The sequence below is a fragment of the Moschus berezovskii genome, chromosome 1 (assembly GCF_049115385.1).
Source record: "Moschus berezovskii isolate FMDL1 chromosome 1, NW_MosBer_1.0, whole genome shotgun sequence".
NCBI lineage: Eukaryota > Metazoa > Chordata > Mammalia > Artiodactyla > Moschidae > Moschus > Moschus berezovskii.
The window spans coordinates 95,924,043-95,936,052 of NC_142460.1; the positions used below are offsets into that span (position 1 = coordinate 95,924,043).

The window sequence follows — 12,010 nt, forward strand, 5'->3', positions numbered from 1 at the left end:
CAAATTGTGAATTTGTTTGTTCTAGTTCTCTGAAAAATGCCATTGGTAGCTTGATAGGGATTGCATTGAATCTATAGATTGCTTTGGGTAGTATACTCATTTTCACTATATTGATTCTTCCGATCCATGAACACGGTATATTTCTCCATATATTTGTGTCCCCTTTGATTTCTTTCTTTGATTTCAGTGTTTTATAGTCTTCTACATATAGGTCTTTTGTTTCTTTAGGTAGATATATTCCTAAGTATTTTATTCTTTTTGTTGCAATGGTGAACGAAATTGTTTCCTTAATTTCTCTGTTTTCTCATTGTTAGTGTATAGGAATACAAGGGATTTCTGTATGTTAATTTTATATCCTGCAACTTTACTATATTCATTGATTAGCTCTAGTAATTTTCTGGTGGAGTCTTTAGGGTTTTCTATGTAGAGGATCATGTCATCTGCAAAGAGTGAGAGTTTTACTTCTTTTCCAATCTGGATTACTTTTATTTCTTTCTCTGCTCTGATTGCTGTGGCCAAACTTCCAAAACTATGCTGAATAGTAGTGGTGAGAGTGGGCACCCTTGTCTTGTTCCTGATTTTAGGGGAAATGCTTTCAATTTTTCACCACTGAGGTTAATGTTTGCTGAGGGTTTGTTATATATAGCTTTTATTATGTTGAGGTAATTTCCTTCTATTCCTGCTTTCTGGAGGGTTTTTATCATAAACGGATATTGAATTTTGTCAAGGGCCTTCTATATATCTATTGAGATAATCATATGGTTTTTATTTTTCAATTTATTAATGTGGTGTATTACATTGATTGATTTGCAGATATTGAAGAATCCTTGCATCCCTGGGATAAAGCCCACTTGGTCAGAATGTATGATCTTTTTAATATGTTGTTGGATTCTGTTTGCTAGAATTTTGTTAAGGATTTTTGCATCTATGTTCATCAGTGATAATGGCCTGTAGTTTTCTTTTTTTGTGGTATCTCTGTCAGGTTTTGGTATTAGGGTGATGGTGGCCTCATAGAATGAGTTTGGAAGTTCACCTTCCTCTGCAATTTTCTGGAAGAGTTTGAGTAGGATAGGTGTTCTTCTCTATAAATTTTTGGTAGAATTCAGCTGTAAAGCTGTGTGGTCCTGGGCTTTTGTTTGTTGGAAGATTTCTGATTACAGTTTCAATTTCCGTGCTTGTGATGGGTCTGTTAAGATTTTCTATTTCTTCCTGGTTCAGTTTTGGAAAGTTGTACTTTTCTAAGAATTTTTCCATTTCTTCCAAGTTGTCCATTTTATTTGCATATAGTTGCTCGCTACGAGTCGGACATGACTGAGCGACTTCACTTTCACTTTTCACTTTCATACTTCGGAGAAGGAAATGGCAACCCACTCCAGTGTTCTTGCCTGGAGAATCCCAGGGACAGGGGAGCCTGGTGGGCTGCCGTCTATGGGGTCACAGAGTCGGACACGACTGAAGTGACTTACCAGCAGCAGCAGCAGCTGATAATAGTCTCTTATGATCCTTTGTATTTCTGTGTTGTCTGTTGTGATCTCTCCATTTTCATTCCTAATTTTGTTGATTTGATTTCTCTCCCTTTGTTTCTTCATGAATCTGGCTAATGGTTTTTCAATTTTATTTATCTTGGAGAAGACTCTTGAGAGTCCCTTGGACTGCAAGGAGATCCAACCAGTCCATCCTAAAGGAGACCAGTCCTGGGTGTTCATTGGAAGGACTGATGCTGAAGCTGAAACTCCGATACTTTGGCCACCTCATGCAAAGAGTTGACTCACTGGAAAAGACTCTGATGCTGGGAGGGATTGGGGTCAGGAGGAGAAGGGGATGACAGAGGATGAGATGGCTGGATGGCATCACCAACTCAATGGACATGAGTTTGGGTAAACTCCGGGAGTTGGTGATGGACAGGGAGGCCTGGCATGCTGCGATTCATGGGGTTGCAAGAAGTCAGACACGACTGAGCGACTGAACTGAACTGATGGTAGTTTGAAAACTCTTGGGCATTTCTCTTCTTTGGGATTGGAATGAATTTTTCCAGTCCTGTGGCCATCGTGAGCTGTCCAAATTTGCCTGCATACTGAGTGCAGCACTTTCACATTATCATCTTCTAGGCTTTGAAAAAGCTCAGCTGGAATTCCATCACCTCCACTAGCTATGTTCGTAGTAATGCTTCCTAAGGCCTACTTGACTTCACACTCCAGGATGTCTTAGAATATCCTTCCAAAAATCTAGATCAGCTGGATTTACCTGTTTTCTACATTGTATTTCTGGTTTATTTTATGATTTTGTTCATGATTACTTCTTGTACCAAGAAAGCTAAAAAACTCCCAGCAACTTCAGAAAGCAAAACTTACCTAGAGGTGCTATGTTGATAACATACCCATCACCCAAGTACAGTGCCCAATGTTGATAACAAGGACGAAACACTTCAATCAAATCCCCTGGCTGAGGATTGCCAGGATAGCTCAAACTAAAGCAATCATTAAATGCCATCTGCAATGACAGACACCAAGATCTAGCTGATATGACTTGCCAAAAAAAATCAGTTCAAGGCTTCTATTGAAACATAACAATACAGACTTTTTTGGGATTGCATCCCTTATTAAATATTTAGACTTACACCACTATCCTTTGAATGATTCCAACACAGAATTATGTGTGCACATACAGGCAAGTGGAGAAAGAATTTGTCTACTATTGCTTAATTTTCTACAGCAATGCTTCTCATACTGATTAACCCCAGGGCTCCTTTGTTATAGTAAGCATTTCATAATTCTCTCTTTAAATCCAGAAATTCATGGATAATGTAATTTACCTATACACAAGATTTAAAAAATTAATATGATGTCCTATTTGGAATAGAAAGGGGAAGTAAATTTGTAATAATATTTTACTGTGTAAATGCTCAGTTCATGAATACCCAAAAATATAATAAAGCACTTATAATAAAGAAAAGTCAGGGTTTAGAAGTAGAACATCAGAATCTTTCAGCCTTTCATATAGCAACATAGTAAAATAAAAAAGAAGAGGTCTGGGTAGACATTAACATTCTGTGCAAAAAAAAAAAGCAAAAACTTGAACTGCAAAACTTACTCTGTGTTTTAAGCAGACACAAGTTCCAGGCTCAGATGAGTGTCCAGTCTGATATCCAGGCATACTGTAAGACACAGGACCTTTCTTCCTTGTGCTGAACTGTGCTGTGCAGACCTAGGCACACTTGCCTCCGCCTGAAACCATATACAATTCCCTGTGTCACTGTCTTTTGAAGTAAAAGTCTTTTGCTTTGTCTGAATCTCCCAGACCTCCCCTGAGTCTCAAGAGGCTGGCTCAAGAATTAATGATTAGGTGTATGGCATAAACCAACACAACACTGTAAGCCAACTATCCTCCAACTAAAAATAAATTTAAAATAAGTAAAGAAGTAGTTGGCACATAACAAGTAGTATATATGTCTCAACTGTCTCAATTAAATAGCTAATCTTTGGGACGTTCCCCACAAATACTTTTTTGTTATAATTTCTATTCAAAAAAAGAGTTAATGAATTTAAAGGAAGAGTTAATGATTAGGAAATGTGAAAAGGTAGAAAAAAGGAATAGCTGTTGAGTGGGGAAACTGGTAACAATTTAGACTATAAATCAGTCACATGGTAGTCACCAAACTTCTAGTTCCCTGAAAGATACAGATAAAGATCTGACACATTCCTAAATTGTTTTTACAGGTGAAAACTACTGACCTCAAGCATATAGACCCCCAAATGGTTGAAATCACAAGATTAATCATCTTTGAAACTTCACATGGATACCATCCAATATAAGAATTAAGCATAAGCTGATCACACAGCCTATGGCCCACTCCCTCACCTTGCCTTTAAACACCCTTCTCTGAAAGCCACTGGGGAGTTCAGATCTTTTCAGTATGAACTGCCCATTCTTCTTGCTTGGCACCATGCAATGAATGCTATTCTTTCCTCCACCACAACCCAGTCTCAGGAGATTGACTTTGCTGTATGTCAAGCAAGAGGACCCAAATCCAGGTTCAGTAACATACCCACTAAATATCAGCAAACGCCCCTTGTTACTGTGACAACCACAAACACCCTCCAGATTTCCACCACTCCTCAACTGCCCTGCTTAGTGTCTGATTCTTCTTTTTTGAATCCTAAAACAGTGCAAAGTAGTTGAGGCAGAAAGGAGACAATTTTGAAGTTGGAGGGGTTCATCATATTGATGTGTATGAAAATTCTCAGTTTGGTGATTTTTTTCCTTTGAAGACAGTATTTTTAAGAAAGAATATATAAGTCTCTGATGGGTGATTTTTATGGAACGTTACATTTCCTATGTATAGCATTGAAGCAGAATGACTCAGTAAAAGGAAGTTATGTACATTCATTGATAATCAAAAGGGGATTTCATGCTATATCCATGTTGAACATCTAATTGACAACAGGGTATTCCTCAGCATTTCTCACTCTAATGTAGATACTCATTTACAAAATAAACCCCAGTGCCAGAAAGGGAAACTTCCAAATCATCTAAATTATAATTATAATAGCGTAGGCAAAGGACTTGGGAATACAGACTATTATTTCCCTGGCACGCTAAAAGTCTTTTTTACATCAATTAATATTGGGAGGGTGTTTTCCCAAGTATTTGTATGCCATCTGTTGAAAAGTTCAATCATCACCCTGTCACAGAAATGAGGCCAAATGTAAGCTATCCATCTGTTGAAAAACAACTATTAAAACAACTTTATGGAAACCGTTAAGTTTAACCACCCTCTCAAATATGTTTGAGTCTTATTAAAATGGCAGTTCAAAATTTGGCCACATGGGCACTAAAAGGAAAAATAGATACTATACTATGATATAAACAAACACATTCCCCATGAATAGGAAGCAGGAAGCACACACAGCTGCCTGTTAGCATTCAGAGACCTAGCCAAGCTTACAATAATAACTACTATTTGAACAGAAAGTACATTGTAGTGTAACATGTTTTTTTTTCAAGTGCACTATCTCAATTAACCCTAATTAATTTTTTTAAAAAATCTACCACGATTTGAGTCTATTATGTTATTATCCCATTTTACAGCTAAAATGATAGTAGCAAATGCCAATTTCTGAAAAATACTCACTGAAATCCTTGGATTATAAAACATGGAGAAAAAAAATAACTGGCCTAGGTGTGAGAGATATGATTTCTTGTTTCAGGTCTTCTCCATGCTATTTCTGTCACTTTGGGACTTATATGCAAAATATAAAACTATAAAACATAAACAAGAAAAACAGATAGGAGGAAATCCTCAGGCTCCAGGGTAAACAAAGATTTCTTAGACTTGATACCAGAAGTGTGCATATTTGTGCTCAGTCATATCCAACTCTTTGCGACTCCATGACTGCAGCCCGCCAGGCTCCTCTGTCCATGGGATTTTCCAGGCAGGAACATGGAGAGGGTTGCCATTTCCTTCTCCAGGGAATCTTCTCGACCCAGAGATCAAGCCAGCGTCTCTTGTGTCTCCTTGCATTGACAGGTGGATTCTTTAGCACTGCTCCACTTGGGAAACTGATACCAAAAGTACTATCCATAAAAGGGAAAACTGACAAATTTGATGTCCTCAAAATGTTAAACTTTTGCAACACAAAAGATCCTGCTAAAATGACAAAAAAGATAAGCTATGGAGCAGAAGAATATTTTTGAAGACCACATATCCAAGAAGGGACCAGTATCAAGAACATAAAAAGAACACTCAAAACTTAACAATTAAAAAGAAAAGACTACAATTAGAATCTGAGCAAAAGACACAATGACACATTTTGTCAAAGAAGAGACAGATGTCAAGCAAGCCATGTTACATCACTAGCAATTAGGGAAATTTGGATTAAAACCATGATAGCACTACTTACCTATCACAATAGCTAAAATAAAAAAACTGTGATCAGAGAAAAGGCTCACAGGGATGTAGAGTTACTGAATCATTCACGCAGTGCTGGTGAAAATATAATATGTTGCAGTCACTCAAAGCGGTCTAGAAATTCCTTTAAAAACGTAACTCATAACTACCACGTGTATGTGCGTAAGTTGCTTTAGTCACATCCTACTCTTTGCAACGCCATGGACTGTAGCCCGCCAGGCTCCTCTGTCCATAGGATTCTCCAGACAAGAATACTAGAGTGGGTTGCCAAGTCCTCCTCCAGGGGATCTTCCCAACCCAGGGATGGAACCCATGTCTCCTGCATTGCAGGCAAATTCTTTACACTGAGTCACCAAGGAAGCCCTTATAACGACCATATGATCCAGCACTTGCACTCCTACATATTTATTCCAGAGACGGAAGATATTAGACTTATATTTACACAAAAACCTGTATAAAACCTATACAAAAACCTATTATAGCATAATAGCCCCAAACTGGTAACATCCCAGATGATCTTCCATGGGTGAACAATAAACAATTTGTGGCACATCCACAATATGGAACATTACTAAGGAATAAAATGGAACAAACTTCTGATAAATGCAACAGCATAACCAGGATGAATCTCCAGGGAACTGTGCTGAGTGAATAAAGCCAATGACACAACATGTTATATATATAATTCCATCTATATACAACATCCTTGACATGACCAAATTATAAAAATAGAGAATGAATAGTGGTTGCCAGGGGTTAACAAAGTGGTAAAGAGGAAGTGCGTGTGACTATAAAAAGGCAACATATGAGAGATGCTAGGGGTGGTGGGATACTCTGCCTCCCTATGGGGTCCATGTCAATAACCTGTTTGTGACACTGCAGTGTAGTTTTGCAAGAAGTTACCACTGGGAAAAAGCAGGCAATGGTACAAGGGATCTCTCTGCATTATTTCTTACAACTGCATGTGAATCTACAGTTACCTCAAAATAAAAATCTTTAACAGGAAAAGTCACTGTATTTTTTCCCACTGAGCATAGAAGAGGATCAGTATGTGGAAATTATACTGAGACAGCTATTAGCTGTATATGAGGAAAATTCTTCTTACATTGAAGGTGATCTAACAATGAAATGGAGGACCTTGTACAGATAGCAGTCCCTGTCACTGAGGATCTTTAAACACAGTCACAGTCAATAAAAAGATTTCCACGGGAGGTGGGGAAGATGGTGGTAGGGTAAGGAGACCTTCCAAGTTCTCTTTGATCTCCAGTGTTCATCTCATTCTATTTCCCAGTAACTGTGCAATCGTCAAACCAAACCAACAAAGTAGATATAATTATTTCCCCCGTTTTAAAGATGAGGAACCTGACTTTCACCACAGTTCAGGGACTCATACAAAGTCACACAGTGGGAAAGGGCGGAACGCACATCTGGACTTAGATTAGCCTACACTTAGGTCAGGCTCTTCTTCATCCTTAACTGCTTGTCCCCATGTGCACTATATCTCCTCCCTTACTGACCTTTGAGACTGGGTGGCATTTGTGACCTGATTACCATCACCTTTTTACAGATGAGGAAACAAGAGTCTCATATGATTTAAGTATCAGAACTAAAGTCACACAGATAGTGACAGAACTATAATTGAGTCCCAAGTGTCTTCTTTTTCCAGACTGCATGTTCCTTCCTTACATCACAGATTAACATCATTAACCAAAGGAACTGCTACAAAACAAAATTTCATTTTCCCCTATCCTCAAATATCCATCAGATAAAGAAGCTGAAAAAGCATACATAATGTGTATTTCATAAAACAACATAGGAAGGTTTTAAACATTCATACACGGAACCAGTGAGTCATTGGAAGTGGAGCCTTAGGGAACCCTTGCTCTTCTGGGGGGGAGCTGTCAAGATGAGAAGGTTCTAGATGCATTTAGAAGGTTCCCAGACTCATACCTTAGAGAAATGTCTAAAACCTGTCTGCCTGAATAATTTTATTTTCATGGCCATCCACCCATTTCATTCAAGCCCAAGTATGTCATGTCGTGCTTCTGAAACACAATAATTTAGAACCAATTAAAGATACATTTTTAAGTCCTCTGCTGAAAGCTGTATGTGTCACCTTTAAGGTAAAAATACTTCATTTTACCTTCATATTCAGTTCAAAAATACTTCAGTTCATCTGCACAGAATTGTTTGACTAGTTTATAATAAAGAGTGACAAGAAAGTAAGTCCGTAATCTTTATGCAAGAAATTTTCTCTTTCAACTGCCAAAACAAGCTGCCCTGTTTATAGCTCCCTGTTGGTCCCCGGGGATACATCAAAAGAAATAACAGCCCCCTGCACAGAGAAGGACAGGCTGATTAACTGCTGCTCATGTCCACGGAGCCACCTGTGCTACAAGAATACTAAGAGCACTTTTTCGCAAACTACTCCCAAGGACGCTATCAGCAGTCTGAAACATGATCACGGGCTATCCTTATAGTCCAAAAGTCTCTCAATTCAATTTGGACCCTTTCCCACTCCAGCAGCACATTTCATCCAGAGCCCTGCCACACTGAGATGGTTCCATGAATCTCCCTGCTCCCAGATTAGCTACTTCACAACTCAGAGATGCAAGGATCCTTGGTCCAATATCCTCTCACTACAGCTGAGGGTTCCACCTCCCAGTCTGATGAACCTTCCTCAGCCACTGCCCAGTCATTCCTTGTCTGGAAGCCCTCCATGGATCCTCCTGTTGAGTGTGCATCACACCCGTCTGTAATCTTGGACTCCTTATTCATCCCTATGTTCTAAGCAAACCAGACCATTATTCCTCACTCTCACCTGGAGTTACGTTGCTAATAACGAAATTTCTGCTTGGCATTTGCTGATCATTTCCAAATGACCCACTCTTAAAGGTCCAGAGCAGATGCCGTCTCCTTCCCAGGGTCTTCCTCCACTCAGCCAGAACTGACTGTGTGCTTCCAAATTACCACTGCTCCTTTCTCTAACACCCACTATGTTCCGACACCTGCATCACTTATTGGTGTCTAGGGAATTTTCTGCTCCATGGAGAGGGCCAGTTCCTGTGTATCTCTACACCTTCAGTTTGCTGCAGAGCTTATCTGGCACAAATAACTGCCCAGAATATTTAATAAATGAAGGATGAGGATCCCAAGCTCAGGGAGAAGAGAATGGCTGGGCTTTTCCAGCACATAAATTACATTAACAGTCCTGAATGCCAAAGTGATATCACCATTGGTTGTACCAAAGCCTAACATAGTATAATAACAAAGGTTTATATTATAACTCATTTCCATGAAGATCTGATGCTGGAACAGATTGAAGGCAGGAGGACAAGGGGACAACAGAGAACGAGATGGTCTGATGGCATCACCAATTCAATGGACGTGAGTTTGAGCAAGCTCTGGGAGATGGTGAAGGACAGGGAAGCCTGGCATACACGGGGTTGCAAAGAGTCTGAGAGACTGAACAGCCACAGTAATAAAGAACTCGCCTGCCAATGCAGGAGACATAAAGTGATGCGGGTTCCATCCCTGGGCCGGGAAGATCCCCTGGAGGAGGGCATGGCAACCCATTCCAGTGTTCTTGCTGGAGCCTGGCAGGCTACAGTCCATAGTGTCGCAAAGAGTCGGATACAACTGAAGCTACTTACCACTCCCCTGCGCACCCCACGACCACCCCCAACACACACACAAGGGATAGAGGCCTTGGTAAGCAAGACCAGGTATCCAGCCCCTGTTCTGCCATTTGATAGCTGTGTGACTGGGGAAAGCGAGTCTCTCCCTGTGGCCTCAAAAAAAAAAAAAAAAAGATGTGGGTGAAATTACATGCTCTCCACTGGTTCTTGGGGCTCTCGTCTGACAGTAGGTTCAGCAAGGCTGTCTGGGGGCCTAGCAGTCTTCCCTCCCCATCCCCAGGACACCTCACTCTGACGCCGGCTTGGGGTCCCCTCCAGTGGCAGCGGCGAGGGTCCTGGGGTCGCGCCGGCCTCACCGCTGCTGCCCCTCCCGCTAACGGCCGGGGCTCCACTCCATGGGGGGAGGTCAAGGCTGCAGGGGCCATCTACCGGTAACCAGGGCGGCCTCCGGCGCCAACGCTACCCTGCCGCGCGGAGACTCCCCGGCGCCCGGCGCTGCCGCGCACGCACGCTCCGCTCCGGCCGCCCGCCCCCTCGGCCCGGCCCGCGCCGCCGCCGCAGTGCCCTCCGCCCGCCGGCCCCCGGCTCGCACACGTCTCTATCACCGCCAACGCCGCGCCCCGGAGCCCCCACAGAACACCTGCTCCGCCCGCACAGGCGCACACACAAACCCGACAGCCGAGGCGCAGCCCCAGCGCGGTAACTAACCGCGGACGCGCGCCCGCCACTGGGACGTCCGGGCTGGTCAGGGCGCGGAGGTTGCACAGTTAATTTGTCTTGTTGAGCCCAGAAATGTGAGCATGAATACACACTGCATCCGCTCGAAGTCCGCCCCCTCCTAGCTCTATACAGACCCTCGGAGTCAGCAGAAAGGGTCCTGGTCCCTGGGCCCTGAGAAAGCACCTCAGTCTAAGCTGGGGGTTTGGGGGGGAGGGAAAGGGGAGAGGGAGGAAGCAGTGACCTTAAAAAACCTTCCTCCTTCCCACCACACAGAGCTGCAAAACATGGTGTATTCTGTGAGCCCGATCCAGCGCCCATGACTGTGGACACGCGTGGACCCCCCACCCAGTTTGGCCTCCTCCCTGTCGCCACCCCGCAGCCCAGGATCAACTTCAGAAGTGGGCGGAGTGGGGAACGGAGGAAGGAAGGGTGCACAGGTACCCGTTTCTTCCAGTGGGACATTTACCTGGCTCCGATGCGGCCTTCCTTAAGGCTTTCCGAGGCAGCCAATTCCCCTGCCCCACATCCGCTGCCCTGCCCCTGACAAGGGTCTGCTTCTATTTAGAGGAGCAGAGCAGGTCTTTTATTCAGTGTGACCTGGGTGCATGTGACAGGGCAGCATTTATCTGACTCTCTTTCAGGCCATAGGCCAACAGAGGCCTCCAGGAATAAAGCCATGAGAATTTAAAAATAAAGCTGGGCATGAAGGGTATCCATTTTCTCCTTGCTAAAAAAGGGAGGCCAGGAAAACAAACCAGCTAAGTAAGGAAGGCCCACAGACTGCTAAGTGAACCTTCTGGAGCACAGCACAAGGACTTGCCTTCAAATAAGTCGTCCTAACCTAGATTTTTACTCTGATATAAATGGACTCTCAGCTAAAAGAAAGGATTTTTTCCCTACTGATTCAAAGGCTGAACTAGCTCACTAATTTTATGTTTTTTTGTCCCAATGGAATAAGAACTACCTAAAGATGCAGCCGCCTTTATAAAGGAACCAGGTTCTGTGGTGAAGGTTAAGGGTGAATCTGCAGTTTTTGAGAAGGAAATGGCAACCCACTCCAGTGTTCTTGCCTGGAGAATCCCAGGGACTGGGGAGCCTGCTGGGCTGCCGTCTATGGGGTCGCACAGAGTTGGATACGACTGAAGCGACTTAGCAGCAGCAGCAGCAGTTTTTGAAATTGGGGTCTGGCTTTGACATCTTTGGAAATTAATCAGTAGACATTGAAAACACGTGGAATCTGGATATATTTATTGATAAAGTAGAAACTCGAACACTTGAGAGTGTAGCTTTATTTTTATGAGTTAATATTTTTCCTGTATGTTCCCTATTTAGTGTATTTTTAGAGTTATAAACTGAATTAGATATACCTTTCAGTGTTCTTTTAATGTGTCAAAAAGAGATCCATAAACATGCCTTTGCTTTATGTTCCCCAACTATTTCAATTGAGTCATCACCGAAGGCTGTGGTTCATGATTTTATGCAGGAGAGTTATTGTGAGCATTTATAAAGCCATCCTGCTTATGAGCTAAATTTATTATGTTTGCCAGGTTAATCTGTTTTCTCTAATCGGACACTTAATCATCTGCTTTCCTCCCTGCATTATAGATTCATGAATGCGAACCAAGGAGGGTTGCTCAGTCAGAACAAAATGATAAATTATCTTTTCATTTTTTTGGGTGTATTTATGATTAAATGCATCATGATAGAATTAAAATGGAATAAATCTTGTAATTTTACTTCTAAA

General features: G+C 42.0%; 1 protein-coding gene across 14 annotated transcripts in view; it reads right to left on the reverse strand.

Moving 5' to 3' along the window:
- PLAAT1 (phospholipase A and acyltransferase 1) overlaps positions 1–10,880 on the reverse strand; it is a 68,515-nt gene extending 57,635 nt beyond the window's left edge. For 13 of the 14 annotated variants that reach the window (XR_016037879.1, XR_008683441.2, XR_016037882.1 and 10 more), the window contains exons 1-3: positions 10,733–10,880; positions 3,091–3,224; positions 2,352–2,490 (exon numbers count right to left, since the gene is read on the reverse strand). Coding sequence is in view for 4 of the 14 variants with exons in the window: in XM_088838153.1 (XP_088694279.1) it covers positions 2,352–2,490; positions 3,091–3,153 (202 nt within the window). In the remaining 10 variants the exon portion in view is untranslated. The remainder of the gene's footprint in view (positions 1–2,351; positions 2,491–3,090; positions 3,225–10,732) is intronic. The other variant, XR_016037895.1, reaches the window with a different exon arrangement.
- Between the last annotated feature and the right edge of the window lie 1,130 nt (positions 10,881–12,010).